The 25894-nt window shown below is 47.1% G+C and overlaps 1 protein-coding gene and 1 non-coding gene across 2 annotated transcripts in view; one reads left to right on the forward strand and one right to left on the reverse strand.

Annotated features, from left to right (window-relative positions):
- The window catches only part of FAT2 (FAT atypical cadherin 2), a 109651-nt gene that overhangs the window by 70655 nt on the left and 13102 nt on the right, over positions 1–25894 (reverse strand). Inside the window, exons 2-4 of the mRNA XM_058292668.2 lie at positions 9190–12472; positions 6932–7246; positions 1048–1106 (exon numbers count right to left, since the gene is read on the reverse strand). Coding sequence (XP_058148651.1) covers positions 1048–1106; positions 6932–7246; positions 9190–12451 — 3636 coding nt within the window. The 5' untranslated portion in view covers positions 12452–12472. The remainder of the gene's footprint in view (positions 1–1047; positions 1107–6931; positions 7247–9189; positions 12473–25894) is intronic.
- Positions 19910–20041, forward strand: LOC111762958 (small nucleolar RNA SNORA68). Its single transcript, XR_002795949.1, has one exon. It is a non-coding gene; the product is annotated as a small nucleolar RNA SNORA68 (small nucleolar RNA).

Raw genomic sequence — 25894 nt, forward strand, 5'->3', positions numbered from 1 at the left:
TAGGCTTTCTTCTCTGGTTTCCTTAAACTACTTTAGGTTATAAAAAAACAAATGAGAAGATGAAGGGGTGGGTGGTAACTTTTAAAGTCAGACATGCTGCCCAACGCAAAACATGAAAGCCAGAGGGTAAGGGAAACAACACTGAAACTATTTTAGAGGCAGGGTTATTTTGTGTGGGGGCAATTCATTCTTCACAGTAGCCCAAAGGTGTCATATGAGATGGGACATTTCCCACCAAAACGGTTTCAAATTTTAAAATTATTTTTGTGCCCCAAAATTATAAATACTTGTTGCTGAGCTAAGGAGAATGCTTTAGTCCCTAGGGACTTTAGGAGGCTACTTAATGACTGCTTACTGAACACTGGTTTCTTTTAAGGGGAAATTAGACAGAGCTTAGGAGCATAGAAAGCAAAATTTATTTCCAAGTCTGCTGAAGAATAGGTGCTGTCCCTCCTGATGTCTTTAAAACTAGAAGAGATGTCTGTCCACCAGTACAGGAGAGGGCATAGTTAGATTCCCTACCCAACATCCATTCCTTGATTTATTCCTCTCTAGGTCACTGACCAAGGTTACTCACTGGAGTGGTCAGCAGGGAGATGTATGTGATTTTAGAGAGATCCTGGGAAGAACACACATCTGGTGTTTCACCTGGGGTAACTCTTTTTGGCCCAAGGAGATGTACTGGAAACCAGACTAGACAAATTCGTAGCATGTGTGTACACTCTCCCTTCCTGCGCTCATTGCAGGCAGTACTAGTCAACCAATGTTTCCTTCCCAGCCTGGGTCTGGTTCCAGATTTCTTCCTTCACAGTACTGAAGAGCCAGTGAAGAACCTGAGGGTTTCCAGCACCAAATGCAGCAAATCTCCTCTAAGATTATCTCCACCTCCCTGAGCCCAGCAACCCCCTCAGCCACAGCACTCAGAGAAATGCATGTGGCCCCAAGCCTTGGCTTGGTTCCTTAAGTGACCTCCAGCCTGGCTGCCTTCAGGAGACCTCCAATCTCCAGGGTTGAATCTGGTAGAACGGGTCCACCACCATTACTCACTTCCAGGATGTGTTCATCCTTGTTCTCTCGGTCCAGCTGCCGGGCCGTGGATAGGAGACCTGGGGGACAGATGTTAGGAGGGAGGCATGAACATGGGACTCCCGAAGCCCCTTTCCTGGGGAAGGATTTGAGAATTATATTCAAATCCTAGAGCAGAATTCTTCTGGTCTTTGGAGAACAAGCACTTCAAGAGGAAATGACGCTCTGGGGAAGGAAATGAGAATGAAGGAGGTGGGAAAGCACAGTGAGGATACTTGTATCAGCAGATGTCCCACCTGAACTCAGCAACCAACACAGCAGGAGCAGCCTCCAGTCAGAACAGATGTGCATAGGCACCAGCCAACAACAACCAGTAGGGTTACTGATGTACAGGGTGAAGGTTCAGCACTGCTGTGAGGTGATTTTGATTCTATGTCACCGAAACTCATGGAAGGTATTTGCATTTGTGTCTTCTGCTCATCATTCATTTCCTCTACTTTTATCATTTCAATCCTTTGTGATTTAGGGTGAGTCTGGCCCACTCTACAACTGGGGAAAAGTTAATAACCCAAACTGGCTGATCAGTAGACTATCCCCTCTGACCTGGTGATTGGGTCAGAGATGGGCATGTGACCCATCTGTCCAGAGAAAATCAATCTTTTGAGAAATATAGAAAAAAAGAACATCTTTTTCTGCTAGGTGTGCTAAGAAAATAAGATGAAAGCCAGCAGCCATCTTGTCACCACCAGGGGAGAAACTCCTGAGAATAGAATCCACTCAGAGAAAATGGCCAAGAAATGGGGAGAGGCAGGGTTTTCATTATATCCTTTGGACACTGGCTCCAGCTGTGTCTGCAGTCATATAGTTCTGGACTTTGCAGTTATGTATAATGTAAGAAAATCAATGTCTTTTATTGCCTCAACCAACCTGAATTGAGTTCTGTATTTTACATCTGAGTTCTATATTTTACATCTGAGAAAATCCTAACAACCTACACATTGGGACAGAGGTGTGTTGGTAGGTGGCTGTGGGCTTGGGGAAGCAACTGGGGGTCTTTGGAATTTGGAGTCCTCCAGGAAGGATGCCACCCTCTGGCTCAGCTCACCCCCACCCCCTCCTGCCAACCCTCTCTTCCAACCTTAAGCTCCTTATAGGAAGCCCACTAATTCCCTCGGTGTCCTGTCAATTCCTCCACCTCTTCTCTGGTGCCTTAACCCTGACATTCTCTGTAAAACGAGGAGTTGAATAGATGAACTTTGAGGTCCGTTGACCATAGGTTCTGAACTTCTAATCTGACCTTTAGAAATTTAGCCTAAGATGATAGATCAAGATTTATAAGATAATCAGTGCCTTCGGTTCTAGAGAAATTGCAAAGAGGTAGCTTTTTACTACTTTGTTGTTGTAGTTGTTGTTCACCTGAATCCTACTACCAGCTCTTCCCATGACTGGCTGGTACAGATGAATCCACAGAAGGGATCCTCTAGGCTCCCCACAGCTCATCTGTAAATTGAGGGGATCTGTAAATCAAGTGTTAATTTTCTGAGGTACCATGACTGTAAATTGAGAACAAGAAAGCACCATTCTCTGTAAACACTGAGGAAGTCAAAGTTGAGGGTATCAGGGTTGTCCCAAAGCATGATCCCGAGCTCTGGCCTGAGAGGTCATGGCTGGGTATGGAAAACAGCTTTTCTGAATTAAAGCAGAGCTATTGGTAGGTGTCAGTGAGCCACCTGAAAACTTTTGGTTCATTTATTGATCTTGTGTAGGTGATTCAATAATAGAGATGACGGAAGTAAGTATGTGGATCATTTTGGAACTGGACAGAGTGAGGAGGATGGGGGTTCTGGGTGGGGCTCAGTGAGGAGTATACAGGTTTAATGTGTGGAGAGGGTCCCAGCAACAGGGATAGGGTCCCAGGAGAGAGGCAGGGATTGGGTGAAGGAGGTGGGGGCACTCCGAGAAGAACGGGATTCAACGCTGGAATGGAGCCTCCAGTAATGGAAATGGGAGCATGCTGAATGGACACATTCTCTGTTATGGGCTTGCTCTTGCTTTGTGTGGTAGATCAAGGTCATGCCACCTTTTTCTACTCTAGCTGAGAGGAGCACGAGAGGGAAAAGAGAAGACTCCTCAAAGTCTCACAGCCTGGGGCCCTTCAAGTCAAAGAGTGGAAATGAGAAATGCACTCATCTGGGAAAAGTTTGGGTAGGTCACCCACCCAATTTGGTCCCAAGTCATGGGACCTGAGGGGGAAGGGGCCAAGAGTTGGGGTGCCCCCAGGAAGAGCACAGGGATGAGGGCACCTCCACACATAAGCCTTCCATTGGACTTGATCTCTCGCTTTCTTCCCTGCTACTTCTCTCATTTCCTCTTCTCCCTTTTTCTCTTCTCTCTCTTGGTATCGCTCTCACCATGCCTCCTTCCCTGTTCCTCTGTGTGTTTCTGAACCCCTGGCCCACCTTCACTCTTTGTTTCTCTCTCCCTTTGTTTTGTTTTTTCTTCTCTCTCTGCCTTTCACCATGGCCTCGTCCAATTGTCTCATGGCCTGTTACTGGAAGCACCAATAGTGATTTGCCTGGGCTCTTGCCCCTGTTATCACTTCATTCTTCTCTAACATTGGTGTCAGGATCCCCAGGGAGTGCCTGTGGGTGGAACAGGGACACATCAGGACCATGCTCATGTGGCCTGGGGGTCGGTGAAGGAGGTATGTACAAGCGCACCTTGGAACAAGGTGGACACTCAGTTGATTTAGCTCTTGTTAGTAATATCCTCCAAACAAGCGTGCCCCTATCACCCCACCTTGAAATCTCCCCTCTCCCCCCCCTCCCTCATCTGATAACTTTCAAGGTGCTCTTGATTCCATCTCTGACAGCTCTCTGATCCCTCTACTCTTTTCAACCTTACCCACTACCATCTACCACTTACCCAAAGACATTTCCAGCTTCCTCTCCCCCTCCTTCTTACCTCAGAATTGTAAGGGCTGACCCTCTGGAGCACTGATATGCCCAGGCATTTCTCTATACTCTTTATATCTCCCTCTATTTTAACTCACTTAATCCATACAACTACCCCAGGAAGTAGATGTCATGATTGTCTTCATGTTACTGGTGAGAAAACTGAGGCCTAGAGCCTCATCCCGGGTGGCTGTGGGGTGAAATACATCCCTAACTATGGCCCCTTGCACAAGTGGCAGGCCCTGCACTCGTGAGGGCTTTGCCAGCACTGCCCTTGCCTGACCCATGCCCTCCAATAAATGACTTCCTGGCTGGCTGAGAAAACAAAACTCACTGATGGAAGTGGGATTGCCTTTAGAAAGCTGATCTGCTTTCTCTCTTCTCAACAAGATCGGGTCTTCTTCCCTGCTGGCTATTGCCCACATCATTCTCCTTGCCCAAGGGTCCCCCAGACTTCTGCCTGTCAAAATCTCCATAGTTCAGCACAGCCAGCACCCCCGCCCCCTGCCCCCCACCATGGGGTGAAGCCATCACACCAAGCGGCTGCTGCTCTCCTTTGAGCAGCCAGGGCACCATCGCTAGGCATCTTGTATGATGCTGAGCTCTTTCACACTGCTTCTCTGGTTATTTGTATCCAGATCTTGGTGGGCCTGGTGGGCCGAATTCCTGCAGGTTTCAGGCTTTGTCTTATTTACCTTCACACATCCCCACACCACACAGGTTAAATGCCTCACTAAGGACAGGCGTTTTTAATTGTGTGCAAATAAACGAATGCCTCCCGGGCTAACAAATTGTGGATGCTGGTAGAGATTTGTCCTTTCATTTCACCATGATTAACTGACGATTTCTAGGTAGTGCCTGTGTGTGGCACGGGACACAGCAGGACCATGCTCACAGGGCGGCATGAGGATGCTTTCAGGAGGTGTGTACAAAGCGCACCCTGGAACAAAGTGGGCACCCTGTTTCTGGAGAGATTATAGTGGGCAAAAAGTCAAGGTCTCAATACTCAGGAAACTTTGGAGTCTAGTGCCGGATATAGATAATTAATGGAATAATCACTCAAGCAAATATAATATTTTGTGTGATGAGTGTGACTAAAGCGAGTAGGTGGTGCTGGGGGATGAGTTTATGGGGATCAGAGAAAACTTTCCTAGGGAAAGAACAACTGAGCTGAAGTCTCCAGTAAAGAAGAGCAAAAGGAGAGGAGAGGCTCCAGGCAGAAGCAGCACTTGCAAAGGCCCTGTGTCTGGAGGGAGCTGGAGATGGACCAAAGAAGGCCATGCAGCTGAGTGTCAGGGTGAGGTAGCCAAGAAGGGTGCAGAGGTCAGTAGGAGCCATGACAGGCATGATGATGTGAGACATGCAGGATCTGGCTTTACCTTAGGGCCCAGGGAAACCATCCAAGGCATCCAAGTAGGGGTATTGGGACAACGTGACGGTGGCTGATGGGAAGGGTGAGCTGGAGCCTCATTGATGATTTATTGTTTTATTTTTAAGACCTCATGCTAATAAAGATTTCTCCTCTCCAACAGCAGGAAGACAGAACATCTCTGCCATCTAGGGCATTTTGCCAGACCTACTGTCAGAGAAATATTGACAGTAAACAGAACAAGGATTTGGAAGAAGTTGAGAAGCTAATGCCTCAGGTGAGAGATCTCTACCAGCTGCTGAAAAGGGAGGGAGAATGTGGGCCCAGGTAGAGAGCCAGCTTAGGTCTGTGGACCATTCTCCAGGGGACAAGCATCCTCTTTTTAGGAGAACTAATCCATGCCCTGAAGACAAAAGAAAAGACTCGAAACAAATATCACTGGCAAATAGGCACTTGTGTCTGCCAACTGCTCCTTCAGGTTGCCTTTTGTCTTGAGCACTGAGGGCCTGCCTGATGACAGTCTCCCTGTTTGCTTCCTCCAACCATGCCACAGTTCAATCCTACAGGGCCAAGTGTCAATTACTGGAGCTGGGGAGCAGGATGTTGGATTTGGAGGAGATGGTAGCCTTCTTGACAATAGGACTGTTGTTCATCAAACGGAAGGAACATGTGGGCTTTGAGAAGAGTCTCTAGCAGTTGGGACTGGCCAGCAGGAGACAGGTAAGTAAAATAAATGAGGGAGGTAGTCCAGGAATAATAATAATGGGGAATGGTGGGGAGTGCAGGGCCCACGGAGCATGTGCCTAGTCTACAGAGGAAGCTGCTCTCAGCTCCAGTTAACTGTGGCCCTGTGGGAATGTGGAGTCAATGTGGCCAGATCTTCCCATTTTTCAAGAACAACCGGAAATCTGGAAGTTTGTGTGTGTGTTTGAAATTTCCTAGTTTTTCAGTGCTGGCAAAGAATTGAAAAAATCATTTAAAACTGTACAAGTCAAACAATATACCTCTGTGGGCTATGTCTGGCTCACTGCTGCCAGCTTGTGAACCCCGGATTCTTCAAAAGCATCCATCATCCTCGCCCCAGACTGCCTGTGCTCAAGGGCAGATGTTAGTGAGATGGTTGACTCGACATCAACGGATCCCTACTGCCATCGCTCTGTGGGCAGGATTGAGATCAGTCTGGAACTAGGGTTAAGGGATTCAAGCTGTGGTCTGTGGCCCAGGGGAGAGTCAGTGTGGGGGTACCATGGGGGTGTCAAGGCATCCCAACTTGACCACTAGCAACCGGCTCTGTTTCCCTGGGCCCCAAAAAGCTGACATGCTCTTCTCATTTTCCCATGGAGATGGGTTTTGTGGAACAGTGGTTCTCAAACTTTAACACCCATCAGAATCATGTGGGGGGCTTGCTAAAACCCAGATGGCTGGGTCCCTGGGTTCTGATTTCATGGGTCTAGGGTGAGGCCTAAAAACAAGCATTCCTAACAAGTTCCCAGATGCTGATGGTGATGTTGGTCTAGGACCGTGCTTCAAGAACTGTTGTAGAGAACCCTTGCCACCTAGGTCAGAGTTCTGAGGTCCTTACCTGTGAGAGGGTGAATAATGAAGAATCCCATGTGGTTCCCACTGGTGATGTTGAAGGTCAGCTTCCCCTTGGAGCTGGAGTCTGGGTCCCAGGCCTCCAACTTCAGCACAGAGGTGTTCAAAGGAGCATCCTCTGGCACAGAGGGGTAGAACACAGGTCTGGACATCCAGGGTGGGTTGTCATTGACATCTATAACCTCAATGTAGACTTCAGTCACGGAAGAGAGAGGTACAGAACCCCTGTCCACTGCTTGTACCGTCAGCCAGTAGCAGGATATAAATTCTCGGTCCAGGGGCACCAACGTCTGAATCACTCCTAGGAACAGTGAATCACCAAAATCAACATTCCTTAGAGTCCAAAGTTGCTTTAGAAATCATCTTATCCAATATGACCCAGGGAGTACTGTGAGGAAAGATATTAACAGGTATTACACCAAAAAAAAAAAAAAGAACTGTTGCTAATGGGAGGTAGGAGGCACTGAGTTAAACAAAGGTGGACTAATATTCTTATATAGATATACAGAATATATATCTATATAAGATATATATAATATAGAACCTCTCAGAGCCTCTCTCTGCTGAAAAGGGGCTGTGACTCCAGCATACCAGGTTTATTTAACCAGAAGTCATCAAAGACCATTTCATTGACGAGTGTTGTATACTACGCCAATCTGGGAAACCCGTTTCTCCCTCAGCATTGCAGAGAGAGAGAGTAAAGGACATCCCTCTTGAGCTGACTTTTATTTCATCCTGGAAGGGAGTTCAATGTAGTGGAGAGAGCACAACATGGGAGACAGACAGACCTGGCTTTGACCCTGACTTTGCCACTTACTGGCTCTGTGACATCAGGGGCCTGACAGTTTCTGGGCTGTACTATTTTATTGCACAAATGGGTGATGGCCCAGCCTCTCAGGGTGTTGCAAAGTTTAAATAAGACACCACATACAGTGCATATCACAAAGCTCCAAACAGACCAAGAGCTCGTTCTGTTGGGTAGTCTACTCTCTCCTGACTGCTTCAACCCAGGCCCCATTGATTTATTTCACATTCTGAAGCAGGATTTCCTTACAGTTGTCCTAAAACTGCCCCTTTCAAGCTTTAAGTCCTTGTAGATATCAGTTTAAGAGTTAGGGATTTGATATGTGCATTTCTATTTCCCTCGCCATCATCTTCATGATTTCATGCATTTAGCTCACTCGTTCCACCGAGGCCTTCATCCCATGGACCCACATCGTCCCTGAAGTTGAGGGTTCAATAGTGAACAGAACAGACTTGGCCCCTGAATCCCGCGGATCACAACACTCAGCAGGCAGGGCCTGTGTGGGCCCTTGCTCACAGCCACAGAATGTAAGTGTTGGCTGAATCACACATATTTTCTCTGAAGCTTAAAGGAAATAAATAAGCTAGTGTCACCTTTTTGGAGGGCAACTTGGAAATACTGGATATGTTTTTTATCCTTTGATCCAGCAACTTCATTTTAAAATAATTTTCCCTATAGATACTCATGCATATGAGTAAAGGTATATGAGCAAGAATGTTACACTTATATGATAGAATATAATAATATGCAGCCATTTAAACAGAATGAAAATGACCTATGTATGGGGAGTATGGGGAGTGGATGTAGCTCAGTTGTTGAGCTCCTGTTTCCTATGTACAAGGTCCTGGATTCAATCCCTGGTACCTCCTAAAAAACAAACAACAAACAAACACAACAACATATGTGTACTGACATATAAGATGCCCTGATGTTTCATTAAGTGAAAAAATTAAGTTTTAGAATTAGTGTCTATTGGATTACGTCTTCATAAAAATAAAATGATCAATAATAATATATCAGGTACAAAGAGGAATAATTGGGTTATACACCAAATTGTTAATAGAGATATCTGGGGAGATGGGCCATGGAAGAAGACTCATGTTTTTAATTTTATGTATATATATATATATTATATATACACACACACATACATATATATAATTCATTTATACATAATTTATAACCTGCATTTATTACTTTTATAAGCAGAAGATATATATATATAATACATGTTATATGTGTACATATATATACACACACATATATAATCTCCAGTAAAGATAAATTAAAAATAAAATAAAAGGGATGGGAAGGAGCATCACTACTTATTGCCTTCCTTTTCAGCCTGCAGCCTGATTCCTTTCAGGACAGTCCCTGGCTTCCAGTAGGCTCTTTCTCTCCTAGGACTTGGCACACCCATCCTACCCCATACCTAATACCTGTGTCACAGTCGATGCTGAAAACTGCAAGGCCAGTGCCAGCCCGCAGGAAGTACTGGAGCTCCCCATCCAAGCCACTGTCACCATCCTGGGCAGCCACTTCCATCACCCAAGTTCCTGCAGGACTGTTTTCCTGCACCTGGCCCTGGTACACAAAGGAGGTAAAGCGGGGAGGGTGGAGATTCTCATTTACATCCAGGACTATCACCTCCACATGGCAGAGGGTCCTGTGAGCCAGGGGCTTCCCACTATCACTGACCCATAGGCTCAGATTATACCCAGCCTGCTTCTCAAAGTCCAGCTCTCTCTCCAGACTGAGTGCCCCAGTCATCAGATCCACCCGGAAGGTCCCATGGGCATCATCCAACAGGACATATTGCACTTCTCCTGCAGGGCCCAGATCAGGATCAGAGGCATCCAGAAACGTCAGGATAGTCCCGGGGGGCAGGTCCTCTGGGACCTTCAGTCTGCTGAATTCTGTGATGCACTGGGGAGAGTTGTCATTGACATCTTCCAATGTGACTACCAGATCGGTGACAGAAAAGAGCTGGTAACCCTTCCTGGGCTGGTCCCTGGCCTCAACCTTGAGTAAATACTGAGGTTCTAATTCCCGGTCCAGGTGTCCTGTGATAACCAGTTCCCCAGTGAGGGGGTGGAGGGAGAACTTCTCTGTGGGGTTTAGCAGGGTGTATTGAACTCTCCCATTCTCCTCTGAGTCAGCATCTTTTGCTTTCAGTTCTGCAATTGTGGTCCCAATTTCTGTGTCCTCTGAGATGGCTACCTGATACCCTCCAGGAGGAAATCTGGGTGCATTGTCATTCCAGTCTTTTACATTCACTGTCAGTAACTTCCAGGAAGCCTTCTGGGGATTGCCCAGATCATACACAGTTATATTGAGGATATAGAAACTGGTGGTTTCATAGTCCAAAGGGGCAGCCACAGTAAGCAGTCCGGTCTCCAGCTCAATGTCATAGCAGCCTTCCTCATTGCCATCTGCAATCACGTAGACCAGTTTGCCATTAAAACTGGTATCGGGGTCAGTGGCTGCTAAGCGGGCCACGGGGGTGTTGACAGGAACATGCTCAAGGATGTCAATAGACTGGGGGAAGTGGTCCTCAAACTGGGGGGTATGATGATTGATCTGATATGTGCTTAGGGAAGTGAACTCCTCCTCAGCACTGAACTCCTGGTTCTCAAGCTCAAGGGAATGGAGGATGGTGTTTGTGAAATGTGTCAATACTCCTGTTTTATCACATGTAATAGGGACCTCAGAGTGAAGATCTTTAACTACAGTAACGTTCACAGTTGTGGGTGAGGCATAGTTCTTCCCATCCCAGGCTGTAATTTTCAGGTAATAGTTGGTGGGTTGACCAGCAGCACGGTTCATAAATGAGCGTTTGAGGGATAGCACACCAGAGGAATGATTTAGGTAAAAATATTCTAGTTCATTGCCAGACACAATCTCGTATTTCAGATTCTGAAGCTCATCCACATCTATGGCTGACATGGTTATTATTGATTTCCCTACTGGTGAGTCTTCACGGATAGCCCCAGTACAGTTGACTTTCTCAAACATAGGCTGGTTGTCATTCAGGTTCTTGAGCCTAAGAGAAATGGACACTTCTTTCTCCTGGCGAAATGGGGATCCCCAATCTGAAGCCCATACGCGGAAGATATAAATTCTTTTCATGAGCTCGTAGTCCATGGGTTTGGAGGTGGAGATGACCCCCAGGTAAGGGTCAATAGAAAAGGGCACAGCTTTGGGATCAGCAATGGAGTAGGTGACATTTCCATTTTCGCCTTGATCTTGGTCCGTGGCAGTAACAGCCAACACACTTGTGCCTGGAGGGATGTTCTCATCAAAGGTGCCATCATAGGAAGGCCTGTTGAAGATGGGGGCATGGTTGTTACAGTCCATGATGTCAATGACCACAGTGGTGGAGGCCAGGCCCAGGGAAGTTCTGATGTGTAGCTGGTAATGGGCTTGATCATGGAAGTCCATGAGCTTTGTGGTGGTGATCAGCCCAGTGTGAGCATTGAGTTTAAACCCCGCATTCTCTGAGGATGGCTTTAGAACATACCGCAGGGTGGGGAAGGCCGGGGTTACCTTCACCAGCACCACACGGGTTCCAGGAGGGGAAAACTCACTAAGCTGCACTCTGTAAACAGCCTTCTCAAATTTGAGGGAAGTCAGCTTGAAAGGGGGTAGGTGAAAGCCCCTGATCTGGGAATAGGAAGAAGGTCTGCTCCCACTCCTGGCCTGGAGGCTGAGGTTGAATCCATGAAGGTGCTCCATCCAGTTTATGTCTTTGACAGACACCAAACTGAACTCATTTCTCCAGGCATAAGACTTGATGGCTTTGAAGTGCTTTCCAGGGTCACCACCAACGATTTCTACTGAGTCTACTTTAGCTCCTGAGCTGTTGGCATCCACTACTATGGTGGCATAGGCGGTGTCCTTGTGGCTGTGTGGTGGGGTCACCATCACTGAAGCAATGCCTGGGGGCTGCCTGGGGGCAGACTCCACATGGATGACAAGTGCAGCCAAGTTGCCAAACCCGTTGCCCTCAGAGATTTTCCGCATGCGGTCTACAGCCAGCACCTGGAGCTCATACTTCCCTCTCCGGGTGACATTGAGCTTCCCAGCCACTGTCACCACACCACTGGTGGGATGGATGGCAAATATCTCAGACCTCATGTTAAAGACATAATAGAACTCAGCGTTCTGACCCAGATCTGCATCTGTGGCGGAAACCTTGCAGATAGGACTCCTGAGGGGCAGGTCCTCAGAGATGGTGACTCTATAAGAAGGTGGGGAAAAGAGGGGCTTCAGGTCATTCCGGTCCAGGATATGAACCACCACACGGGTCAAAGCTTCAAACTCCAAGGTCTTCTCTGTGGCCTGGATGATGAGGATGTAGCTATCTCGTACCTCCCTGTTGAGAAGGGCCGTGTTGCTGCTCTTTGTCCTTATTCTCAGAAAGCAGAAGTTGCCCACCACATACTCCTCTGTTTTAAATACATTGGCCATGTCCCCAGAGATAATCCGGTACTTTACTGCCCACTGAGGCTCTGCAAGGTAGATGCCCATTTTCACAGAGCTGTCCACATAGGTCCTGGGAGCAGAGTTTTCAAAGATTGTGGCATTGTAAAGGGGATGTGTGAAGTGCCAAGCTGAAGAGGTACTGATCTCCCCTAGGGGCTTCTCACAGGTCACACAGTGGAGCAAGGAAAGGACAAAACCCAACAAGGCAATGGTCATGGTGGAAAAGCTCCTGAAGCCCTGGGTAAAAGGAGAAAGAGAGGGTGGATGTTAGGAAAGAAATGGTACCTGCTGCTGTGGTTCTTAACCAGGTGAATGTACCACAGGCAACATTTGGCACACCTCGGGGTTGAGGGGCTACTAGCTTCTAGTGGTGAAAGGCCCAGGATGCTGCTTAATGTCCTGCAACACACAGGACAGTCCCCACTCCCTCCCAACAAAGAGTTATCTAGCCCCAAATATTGATAGTGCCAAAGTTGAGAAAATGGGTGGCTTGAAGTATAACCAACTAGTTTGAAATGCCCTCTCAAGGTCACCAGGCAGTTCTCACCACTTTACTCTTTTTCCCAAAAACCTATGATTTCCCAGTAATGACCCAAACAGTTCCAACCTTTAGCCAGGAACCAAAGCTCAGGGAATCTGATCTAAAGAACTCTTGGAGCTGTATTTCGTACACACCCCTCCATCAAAGCTGAGCTCCAGCCAAAATGAGCAGTGTTTGCACATGAAAGGCCTGCAGAAAAGCAGAGTGGCCACAGTCACAGGTCTGGCATCAGGTTCCTTTGCTCTTTCCCTGGCTCCACCACTTACTGGTTGGGTGACTTTCTGGGCAAGTTATTTAACTTCTGTGGCCTCAGTTTCCTTTTCTGTGTAATAGGGATAAGGATATTGTCTACCTTGTGGGATTGTCATGAAAATTAAATGAAATAACAAAGGTCAGTGACTTAGCATGGTGCCTGGCACATAGTAAGTTTTAACTTACTTAATAATAGAAAACCAATTCATAAAGGGAGGGAACTGCCTGGGGCCTTATAGAGAGCTGGAGGAGAAGCAAGGTCTACAACTGGAGTTCCTTGAGTCATAGGCCAGTGCAACTTCCCCTACCCCAAGCTAATCTATACCTGTCTCACTACAGGCTCTTGTGAAGAGGGACTGATTCTGAAGAGTCTTGAAATTCTGAACATAGAAATCTCCTAAACCCCTAAAATATCAGAGTTGAAATGGACCTTAAAGATGATGGAGTTCTGCTGCCCTCTCCCTGCATGGATGGGAAATAGAGCCCCAAAGAGGGAAGGGTCTTGCCCCAAGACACACAGTGAATGGCCAGATAAGAATTAGTCTCTGGGAATTGTTGAACTAACTGGGAATGAATGAATGCTTAGCCCTTCTAAGACCTGCTGCTGCCCCCATCCTCCTTGCTGTTTCTCATAGAGCCCATCTCTGAACTCCCATCTGGGTCAAAATAGGAGACTCAGTGGACGAAGGCCTGGGCAAGGGTTGGGGGAAGGGTGGAGTTTGGTTGCCGAACCAGGCATTCTACAAACCAATAGTGAGGCTGGGTCACCTGGCTGGTGCCTGGCCTGCCCGTGGGAGCCTTGATCCCAAGGAGCTTCGTGACTGCCAGCCAGATGTGCCAGAGCATTCCTGGATGAAACAAGCAAGACTTGTTTTTCCAGTTGCCAGGCACTTCAAAGGCAAGGAAGAGTTAAATTTCAGGCCGGCGGGGAGAGGAGAGGCTTGGAGCCATGCCTTCTCAGTCCTGGGTGAACAGTCACAGGTTCCTTAAGACCTTACTGGTGGCATCCCCAGATGGGAGGCAGAATGGAGGCAGGAAAGGAAAAGTCCCCCTAACATAGGGCCTGAAATGACAGAAAAGAGTTTGACTGGGCCCCCTCCTCCTAGCCGCCCTTGCTTGAGATCCTGTTGGCACCCCAAGCCCAGGCACCTCAAAAAAGAGGTGGGGCGGAGAGCTGACACAACAAGACGATGCAACAAAAAGAAGCACAGATTCCTGGTGCTGCTGATATGGATAGAAGTGGTCACACAAGAACACACAATGAATGGACACAGAGAGCAGACAACTGGGGAGCGGGGGAAGGGGAGAGAAATAAATAAAAAATAAATCTTAAAAAAAAAAAAGAGGTGGGGGCAGGATGACAGCAGATTCTACACTTGGGCCCTAAAGCCAGAGACAGAAAAAAGATGTTGGACCCTCCCCATCCTTCCTGCCTCTCTCCAATCCCTTGCTCACCACCTGCAGCTTGGGGCCCGTGGCCCACGGCAGAGCCAGCCTGGTATGGGAACCACATCACCCACCCCCTGGCTCAGGCCCCACAAGCAAGGGGGCACCCCTGAGTCATTTGCCTCTCCCGCCCCCGTCCCCCCAGCCCCTCGCAGGATGGCACTGCTTCTGAAGCGGAAGCCCCAGGGAGAATGAGTCCTTACCCTTGTCCCGGATCTGCTCACGCCTCGGCTCAGCGAGCCCAGGGTGCACGCAGGCTCCCGCGCCTCCTGCCCTGCTCTGTGCAGAGCTTCCTGCTCACGAGGGCAGCTGGTGGCGGGCAGGCCCCAACAAGACCCACCGCTCAGTGGCTGCACAGGCGCCTTGAGAGCGGGCGCCGTCAAGATGAGCTGCAGGGAAGGGGACAGGGCAGGGCCACCCTGGGAGGGGGATAAGGTGCCGAGAGAATGCACCCTGGGCGGGGGGTGGTGCCCACAACTGTGCCCAAGCTGCGGGACCGGAGACCCGTGGAGCGGCTTGCCAAGGGAAGTGGCTGTGTTGGGTCGTCTATTTCCTGGCGCCAGGTCTGGGAGACTGAGCAGGTTCACACGGTGCCGAGGCATGCAGGGTTCCCTGGGCCACCGTCCCAGCTGCAACACCCAGGACCACTATTTTGAAACTGCGGGTGAAAGCATCAATCAATTCATATCACTTCTCTGCTTAAATCTTTCCAGTGGTTTCCCACTGCACTTAGATTAAAATCTAAACTCCTGACCATGGGGCCTTCTGGGCCCTGCCTGCTTCTCCAGAGACACCCTCCCACCACGCTCTGCTATTCGCCAAGCCGCAGTGCGCAGGCCCCTTTCTCCTCGGCAAACACATCAAGCTGGGACCTGCCTTGGGGCCTTTGCACTTCCAATCGCCTTTCCTTTAAGAGTCTCACATGACTGGTTCTCCATATCACCCAAATATCACCTCCTAAGCCCCAGTTTGAAGTCGCCTACCTCCCGACCCCCTTCTTTATCCTTCACCCCATTTTCTCCCTGGCACCTATCACCACCCAAGGTTCTTATTTATTTGTTTAATGATTGTCTCCCCCTCTAGACACTGGGCTCATGAAGCTGGGAACTTGGGATAGCTTGTTCACAAATGAATCCCCAGGGCCTAGAACAGTGCCTGATACATAACCGTGCTCAATAAGTACTAGTTAGAAATGGAACAATCTGGACTTAGGTAGAGCAATGACAGGACAACAGCCAAAAGATCCTTTGGAGATCCCCCCCCCCCCCCCCCCCGCTTCTCAAAGTTGGAAAATGAAGTCCCAAAGAGAGAAAGGGACTCACCCAAAGTCACGGGGTGAGAACTGGAGCCAGGTTCTTTCCTCTGACAATGCTGCCAGAAAGAGAAAGCCGTGGTTACTCATGAATCTGACTGGCTTCGAGTCCCAGCTCCGCCACTCTCTGACTGTCTAGCTTTTGGAAGTTACTTAACATCTCTGAACCTCGGTTTCCTCATTTGTAACCTGGGGCTTTTAATAGGACTGCTTCTTTGGGGTTTTATGAGGACTAAATAAGATCACACACATTAATGTTAGCATAGAACCTGGCACATCAAAGCGCTCAATCAATGTTAGTTAGTAGTGGGAAGCGGATGTGGCTCAAGTGATAGGGCTTCCGCCTACCATATGGGAGGACCTGGGTTCGATCCCTGGGGCCTCCTGGTGAAAAAGAAGAAGAGAAAGCGAGCCTGTGTGGTGAGCTGGTGCCCACGTGGTGAACCAGTGCTCACACTGCAAGTTGAGTACCCACACAGCAAGAGTGCCCGCTCAGTGAGCCAGTGCCTGCACAAGTGACACACACAGCAAGATGATGACGCAACAAAAGAGAGACGAAGGGGAGAGTCGAGGTGAAGCGCAGCAGAGACCAGGAACTGAGGTGCTGCTGCTGACAGTGAACCTCTCTCCACATCAGAGGTCCCCAGGATTGAATCCCAGTGAATCCTAGAGGAGGAAAAAAATGAGCAGACCAAAAAAAGAAATAGATACAGAAGATCACACAGTGAATGGATATGGACAGCAAAAATAGTAAGGAGGGAGGATGGGGGAGGGTAGGGGGAGGGAGGTAGGGGGAGGGGGGAATAAATAAATCTTAAAAAAAAATTAGTAGTAGTTTTCCATGCCAAGGCAGAATCAAAGCCTAGAGTTGGGGTAAGCTGAGCCCTGTAATATCCTGAGAAAAGGCAGCCTGTGCCCGCTGAGCAGGAAGCCCCTGGCCTCTGGTCGAGCCTATGCTTGCTGGCCCAGCCACAGGCTGTTCTGGGAAGCTGCGAGCAGGCGCTTGTCAGGGGTGGGGCCTCACACACTTCTGCTCTCCAGGCGCAGAGAAATCTGCATGTGGTGAACGTGCACATTTGCAGGGGACCACGTACACTTAGGAGGCAGTTTTTGGATAATTGTGTGGGTACGTTAGTTGCATGCCGCCTGCTTGACAGAATGAATATGATGTAAGAAAATTCGTATCTGTGGGGCTTGAGTGTGAGCACATACAGGTGTGGGCATTCACCAACCAGCCCTTTTAGGATATACATATGAACCAAACTCTGCCTCCGTGCAATTACCAACCCCATTTCACAGGTGGAGAGGTCAGCAGAGGGTAACTAACACAGACTCTGACTGTGTCACTTCAGCAAGTAGCTTACCTTCTCTGAGCCTCAGTTTCCCTACTTCATAAGACCCTTTTGAGAATTAATTTAATGCCAGTACATGGCACAGAGTTTGTTATAAACATTACCCCAAACTATTACTTTTTATCAGCCGGCTCATGCTATTTATTGTTCAGTGTGTGGGTCAAAAAAACCATCAGATGTATGACCAAGTCACCAATCCAATCTGTTCTTGTGCAGACTGATTTGTCTGCAACTAAGTGCCAAAAGGCTTTTAACGAGATCTTGGTTCTTTCACTATGTGTTTGAACTCAGTGCTCCAGTGTCTCTGAACTTTGATTCTGACCTTCAAAAATTTGGAGGTTGTAACTTCCGGGCTTTTCTCCAAGTCACTGATCAGAGTTTGAACACAATGGAGACTGTGTTCAGTGGAGGTTCTGTAATCTTCCCACATCTTCTTAGTCGATGGTCACAAGTGCAATCCTGGACTGAGTCATCCCAGAATGGAGAGAGCTCCCTGTCACTGGAGGAATTCAAGCAGAATCTGGGTGGCCACCTGTGAAGGATGGGCTATGCTAGGGGGCTTCTGGCGCGGGGCAGGTGGGATGGGAGAAGGACTCTAAAGTCCCTTTCAACTCATACAGGTTCTGATTCTTTTCCCTGTGCACTCTAGTGCATTTGACCCTAAATGAGCCTCCCCAAAACAGTGAAATGATGTCCTTCGGCTGTGGTCAGGGCTGCACAACAGATGCTTGTTCATCAGTCAGTATAGTAAGCTTTTCCCTGGCTGGGCTCTCAGGAGACCTGAATCTGAAGTCACTAGCCACCTGTGTGAGTCACCTGAGCCCTGTAAAGCCTCTTGCTCATCTGTAAGTGATTTACGTATGTTGGAGGGAGGGGCTGGGATAGGTCAGTGATTTCAAACCTCTCTATTATTTTCAGGTTCAGAATCTCTCTTTCCTAAGGATATTGTACCTGGCAGCACAATCTGTAAACTGAGAACAGCCGAGTTGCCTTTTGGAAGCACAGGCTTGAATAGCAGGACGACATGACCTCTCTCATCTGCTAGCCCATGGCTCTGCTGTTCTAAGATTCTGTGTCCTCCCATGTGTGGTTGCATGTGCCGTGATGCCAGCGCTCGTGAGCTGTGCCTGCAGAGGTCCCTGGCAGTGACTCAGGCACCCTGGTTCTAGGAGTATGACTCTAATTCTATCCCTTCTGTGTGGAAACAGATGTACCTAAAGGAATTTAAAGCCAAATCAAACTTCCACTGAAGAAGCTCCTGACCAGATTTGTTTGAAACACTGAAGTTCGTTTCTAACAATGAAACTCCTCCCCATCACTCCAGAAGTACCAGGCACGGATCAGTGATGCCACCTCCCTCACGACCCAACACCTGCCCTTTTCTCGCCACTTCACGGTCATTAATTAGTATAGCCCAAATGATATTCCCAGGGAACACATCTGCCCCTTCTCTCCCATTTCTCAGATAAGGGAAACTGAGACTTGTATGGCATGCCCAAGACCACCCAGGCAGACAGATGCTGCACTGGTAGGAAACAGCCAGGCTTCCTCCACTGGCGTGCTCAGGATTTCCTAGATTGTGGGTGAACCAATGTGATAAGATATTTTTTAAAGTTCAGAGAGCCTTGCATGAAAGAACGAGCCATTGGATTCATTCCCCAGTTTGGAGAACGTCTATCCTCTCCTCCCCTGCAATGTTAATGTGAAATTCCAATGCATTTGGGTGCCCTCCGTATTTGTTTTCTGCCCTTCCTCCCCCACTGCCTCTGCCCCAGGCATTCAGTGCAAAAGGTCATTCTTTTGACTCTCAAGAAAGAATTCTAAGCATATCCTTTTTGCAACACCTTAAAGGATGGGGAAATTAGAAGGGATTATGTCTCTGAACCAGAATGAAAATAATAAGTGAAAGAATGGTGACATTCCAGGCACCTGCTGAAACCATGTTACCCCTTAGGTAGTAGGGAGACATTGCAGGTTTTAGAGAAGAAGCAGCACCAGAACAGAGGTGTAGTCTGAGAAGAGCAATTTGACATCAAATAAAAAGGGGGATTTTCCCATTTAAGATTCCCACTCCAGTGTAGAATGAACTTAAACACCAGCTCTATTAGTTTAAGCCACCTGAAATTCAATTTTGGAAGTGGTAAATAAGTTCAATTAGGGAAACGGACTTTGGCCCAGTGGTTAGGGCGTCCGTCTACCATATGGGAGGTCCGCGGTTCAAACCCCGGGCCTCCTTGACAGTGTGGAGCTGGCCATGCGCAGTGCTGATGCGCGCAAGGAGTGCCTTGCCACGCAAGGGTGTCCCCCGCGTGGGGGAGCCCCACGCGCAAGGAGTGCGCCCGTGAGGAAAGCCGCCCAGCGTGAAAAGAAAGTGCAGCCTGCCCAGGAATGGCGCCGCCCACACTTCCCGTGCCGCTGACGACAACAGAAGCGGATAAAGAAACAAGACGCAGCAAATAGACACCAAGAACAGACAACCAGGGGAGGGGGGAAAATTAAATAAATAAATAAATCTTTAAAAAAAAAAAAAAAAAAAAAAGTTCAATTAACTTCTAAGAAGGTTGGATGAGCATCCAAGTTATTTGCTAATTTGTAGGTGGCCACTGCTGGATTCTTATGAAATAAAACAAAGGTCAAAGAACTGGATATGGGCAGGAGATGGGCCAGGGACTTGAGCCACTGATGGGATGTGTGACCTGGGGAAAGCCACAGAACCTCTCCTGGGCTTCAATTCACCTGTCTGTAAAACAGGAATAATAATAGTCACTCCTCTCACACCCAAACCCAAGAGCTGCAGTTTAAGGTAACAGCGGTTCAAACAGAGGTGCAGACAGCACGCGAACCTCGCCGCCTTTGGGGGACTGTGCCGTGCCCCTCAGAGTGAATGTGGATGTTCTACAGCCCCAGGGGCGCCACGCGGTGCAGGGGGTGCTGACCGGGCTTCTTGCCCCCAGACCGCGACATGGGAGCCCGGCGCGGTGCGCGCACCCACTCCATCCAGGTCGTAAAGGTGGAGGGGATCGCGGCCAGCGAGTGCCGCCGGCCGGCCAGCGAGCAGTTCCACGACTCCAAGATCAAGTTCCCGCTGCCCCACCCCGTCCTGCGGCGCCAGCACTAGCCGCGCTTTCACCACCAAGCGGCCCAACACCTTCTAGGGCTGCCTGGGACCCCGGAAAAAAAATAATAATAGTCACTCCTACCTACTTCCCAGAGCTGTGGAAAAGATGGGTAAAATGATAAGTGAAAACATAAGGAAGGAAGACACAGAGTGACACTTTATTAGGACCACTAATGGCTTGATAGATGGTGGCCGGAACCGCCAGCCGAACAGAGAGCTGTCTCAGAAAAGCTGCCTGTAAAATCCAGTCCTGTCCACGCCTGGAATTAGAGGGAGGAGAAGTGACTAAAGAGGAAGTCCTCGCCTAGGGCATGGGTAAAAGGGAGCTGGCACTTGGGGTCACCTTTTGCAGAAAGTTTTTTTTTTTTTTAAGAGGTACTGGGCATTGAACCCAGGACCCTGTATTTGGGAAGCAGGGGCTTAACCACTGAGCTACATCTGGTTTTTCCTCTTTGTTTTTTAGGCGGTAGCAGGGATCAAACCTGGGACCTTGTATTTGGGAAGCAGACACTCAACCATTTGAGCTATATCCGCTGCTTTGCAAACAGCTTTTGCAGGCATTATTTCCGTTGGTTTTTAGGTAGAGCATGGCAGACATGGAAAGGCTCAGAAAGTGGGCGCTAGAGTCAGATAGATCTCATTTGAAGTTCCTGCTCTACCACTTACCAGCTCTGTGACATTGGGCAGTTACTTAACCTCTCTTGTCCCAGTAACAGGAAGATAGTGGTAATACTTACCTCCTGGAGTTGAGAGGGTTGAAAAATGAGCTAATGCACGGCAAAACACCTAGCACTGGAGTGCACTCAGTACAGCGTCACTACTGTCTACCCTTGTCCTTATTGGCCCTTATTATCTCTCTCATTTTATACATGAGAAAATTTGAAGGCTCTGCCCAGGTTCGCCCCTCTATTAGATAATGGATTCCTGCACCTGCGCAGAATAGAAATGCACACTCCAAGAAGAGAGACCAGAGACGACTGGAGTGGGCTGAGCCAATTCTCTGGAGCAGAACTCTCCAATGCAACTTTCTGCCATTTCTGGAAATGTTCTGTATCTGTGCTGTCCTGTATGGTAACCACTAGCCATATGTGGCTATTAAGCACTTAGAATGTGGCTAGGACCACTGAAGAGCTGAGTTTTAAATTTTATTTAATTTTAATGGAGTTAAATTTAAATACCTCATGTGACTAGTTCTTTGTTTGTTTGTTGTGTCCATTCGCTGTGTGGTCTCCTGCATCCGTCTGCATTCTTGGCGACACCAGGAATCTGTGTCTCTTTTAGTTGCGTCATCTTGCTGCATCAGCCCTCCATGTATGCGGTGCCACTCCTGGGCGGGCTGAGCTTTTTTCACACGGGGGTGGCTCTCCTTGTGAGACGCACTCCTTGTGCATGGGGTTTCCCTATGCGGGGTACATGGCTGCGTGGCACAGTACTCCTTGCGTGCGGCAGCACTGCATGTGGGCCAGCTCACCACACAGGCCTGGAGGCCCTAGGCTCGAACCATGGACCTCCTCTATGGTAGGCAGATGCTCCATCAGTTGAGCCACATCTGCATCCCATGTGACTAGCACTTAAATAGCTGTATGTTACCAGTAGCTACCATATTGGCCAGCACAGCTCTAGAGCACCTGGTTTGGGAACCAAGGATGTGTGGGATTTGGAAGAGGATACAAGGTTAATTTATCTCTTAAGCACAGTTGGCAGACCCAGGACTCACAGTACTTCCAGGGGCCCAGGAAAATGTTTTAATTTCTTTGAATATCAGAAGAAAAAAACCCCAAACTTCAGGTTGAAGAAAATGGTTTGATATACAACATTAATATATTCGTCTTCATGTTAATGCAGTCATAAAATATAATTTCTAATATTTTTTATAGAAGGGACCTACAACAGTCTTAATGCTGTGAAGGAAATAAAGTTTCCAGGGGCCTGGGTCTAGGGGAGGGAAAATGAAAGAAAAGGATCAAAGTGAGGATTAATGGGAAAATGTTTGGTTTTGGGGCCTCCTTGGCTAAAGTCATTCATTCATTCACGCAATACATATTTGTGTTCTAGAATGGGCCAACCACTCTAGAACAGAGAACAGGTTAGATGAGGTTCCTCCTGTTATGTCTTCTAGTGGAGGAGAGAGAGACTATAAACAAGAACTATTTCAGGTGATGAAAAGTAATATGGAGCTCAGACGCCGCTGCATCCTTGTGGACGAGAGAACGGCAGCGGTCTAGAGCCCGCATCACAGCTCTGGGCCACTGAGGGGCCAGGCGAGCCGGAGCGTGGGGACTTGGCGGAGATGGAAGGAGCACAGGGGTGAGGACATGGTATACTGGAAAGGCACTCAAACAAGAGAAATCTGAGGAAAGCTTGAAACCATCGAGTTAAAGAGGCCACCCAAGGGACCAAAACGATAAAGGAAAGAAAGTCCACCAGCATTTCTCTCTAAACCTGCGTTAGAAATAATAGCAGGTCTTAATCAGGAGATACGTGTTATGAAGACATTACTGAGAATTTCAATCCCATTTTAACTATCAAAGAGGACACTTAATGATGGTTTGTTGCTGAAAGTATGTGAAAAAATTCATCTTTAGGGAGAAATTCCCATTCTTGAAATGGTGATGGATAGTCCTTCTTCACTCAACACACATGAATAGTATGTTGCTATGAGGACAGATTCATCAGAAATGGCTGCAGTGGAGGCTGTGGTCACTACCTTTGCATCCTCAGCCAGAACAGGGCACTGGAATGCTGTCCCAGACATCCAGAGTTCAGTGGCTCCAGGTGGAATCTCAGACACACCCCGTAAACTGCAGGCCCTAAGCATGCAGGAAGATGTAAAAGAGCAAGTGGAAGGAACAACACAAGACCAACCTGAAAGCCCCAAAAAGGAAGAAAATAAAGGCGCATAACCTATCAAGTGCTGAATTTGTGCAAGTCTAAAGGTTTTGTGGTTCTGTTTTCCTGTGACATTTGATCTGGTAGTAACTGTGGTAACATTGCAGCAACATGTGTGTGTTAGATGATTTAGTAGTGATGTTACTCACTTGATTTACAATCATTATGTCCATTATAGCTGTTAAAAGGCAGGTTACTTCCAAATTGTACTGAAGAAAAAGGTAAAGAATGTGTGATCACTTCAACACATGCCATGTCCAGAAACCCAGCAAAATCCAATGTTCTCTTTAGGATTAAATGTTATCCAGAGGTATTTTTAATTCCATTTTTATGGCAATAGGTAGACCATTTCTTTTGAAGTTTAAATCAAGCACCATTAAGTTAGAAATTTATTGCTATTTGTAGGAAATTCGGTATTTTGATGAGAAGAAAGAACAGTCAAAAATCACATGGATAGAGTATGTGTTTTTAATAAAAAATGAACCCAGATTTTTCTCCCAAACCTTAAGATTTGGAAAGGTTCTTGTTTTGATACATGAACATCTCTGGGCTGTTTTTGTCTCATAATTTTGCTTCCAGTCTGTGCATACTGTGATTTTTCTTGTAGACCCTTAAAATGAAACATTTGTGACAAATTGTTTATATAGAACATGCTTATTAAATGAATTTTACTATCTCCCTTACTTTGTTTTTTTTGTGCATGCATATGCACACACGTGTGTGTATGTTTTGCTTTGTGAATTATACGAAGCACTTTCCTGCTTGCTTACATGTTCTTTTTTTATTGTTGGGGCTTTCGTGTAGGTATGATTTATTATTAAATAATTCCCTCAGGAATGCAGACCTAAATTTTTATGTTTTTCCTAAAGTAGCTAACCATAGCAGTAGGCACTTAAATAGTTAATGAATGATACAGGTAAAAATAGCAAAATGCTTGCTTTCAATATATATTTAAGTATGTATTTCAAAAGAACAAAAGCTAAACCAAAGTTTTAGTAAATATTGATTTATAGACATTTAGGAAAAAAATAGAACTGAATTTTTTTTTAAATGACTAATGAGTTGATTTCCATTTTCAGCTATATTTGCTTGCAGTAATATTTTATTTGATGGTTGACTTAGACCATGTCTGTACCCAGTAATCTAATAAACTCCTTCACTATTAAACTTATAACTGACACAACTCTCTCTTACTTTATATTCTAAAGTATGCCAGGTGGAAAATGTCACCCCATTGTAAAAAGAAGGAAATTAATAGTCTTGTGATATGTATCATATCCTGCTTATTAATTTCATTGATGAAGCTTACCATTTCATCTTTATATACCAAAGGAATAAATGTGAAAGAACCCTGATTGTTTGAAGCTTTCAAATATAAACTTTTCTTTTTAAAATAACCAAAAGTAGTATTTTATGTGCACCAGTAATTTAATATATAATACAATGCATCAAAATCAATAAACTTATATTTCTGAAAGTAAAAAAAAAAAAAGAAAAGTAATATGAAGAAAAATCATGCAGGGCAAGGGATTGGAGTGACAGGGAATGCTAGTTTTCTAAAAGGTGGTCAGGGAAGTCCTTTATGACCAGGTGACTTTGGAGCAGACCTACATGAACTGAGGGAGAGAACCACAACACTATCTGAGGAAGAATGTTCTGGGCATTCTCAGTGCAAAGGCCCTGAGGCAGGAGCATGCAGCCATGTGGATGGACTAGAGGGTGCAGTGGAGAGAGGGGTTCTGGTGGGGTCAGATAGGTGGCCAAAGGCCAGCTCTCATAGGGATTTTCAGGCCAAAAGAAAGCTTTGCAATGAAGTAGAATGCCACTGGAGGATTTACACTCAGGTTACACAAGAAGCAGAAAGAGAGAAGGAAGTAGTATTGGACATAAAACTTTAGAACCCATCAAGGGAAGTGGATGTGGCTCAATTGATAGAGTGTCCGCCTACCATATGGAAGGTCCAGGGTTCAATACCAGGGCCTCCTGGCCTGTGTGGTGAGCTGACCCACATGCAGTCCTGCCACGCATGAGGAGTGCCATGCCACGCAGGAGTGCCCCCGTGTAGGGTGGCCCCACGTGCAAGGAGTGTGCCCTGCAAGGAGAGCTACCCTGGGTGAAAAAAGTGTAGCCTTCCCAGGAGTGGCGCTGCACACACAGAGAGCTGACACAGCAAGATGATGCTACAAAAAGAGACACAGATTCACGGTGCCGTGGAGAATGCAAGTGGACACAGAAGAACACAACACACAGCGAATGGACACAAAGAACAGACAATGGAGGGGCGGGTAGGGGAGAGAAATAAATAAAATAAATCTTTTAAAAAAAGAAAAGAACCCATCAAGACTGTCTTCGTGGCCAACTGGTGGGCACAGGCTGACACCAGGTGCAGTTAGGTTTGTTGGGCCCACAATAGAGTGCTTTATTGTTCGATGATTTTTCAACTTAACTAGCTGTTAACATATAAACCCTGAGAAATTTCACCTGAAGTTCCAAATTCCAACTGCTCTTTAGGAAATTGAAAGACACTTGGGCCTGTGTTCCTGCATGGCACCAGATAGCTGGAGTTGAGTGATGACTGCCCCATTTAAACATGACCTGTGATCTCCAAAGACCCCCTCCTCCCCAAGATCTTCCAATACTGAGGCTGAGTTGGGCTACCATTTATCACCTAAGTTAATTTTTTTAATAGAAGAGAAATACTTCCCAAGACCACATCTCTACCCAATCTGTGAAGATAATGAAAGTTCAC

This window comes from Dasypus novemcinctus, unplaced genomic scaffold (assembly GCF_030445035.2).
Source record: "Dasypus novemcinctus isolate mDasNov1 unplaced genomic scaffold, mDasNov1.1.hap2 scaffold_189, whole genome shotgun sequence".
NCBI lineage: Eukaryota > Metazoa > Chordata > Mammalia > Cingulata > Dasypodidae > Dasypus > Dasypus novemcinctus.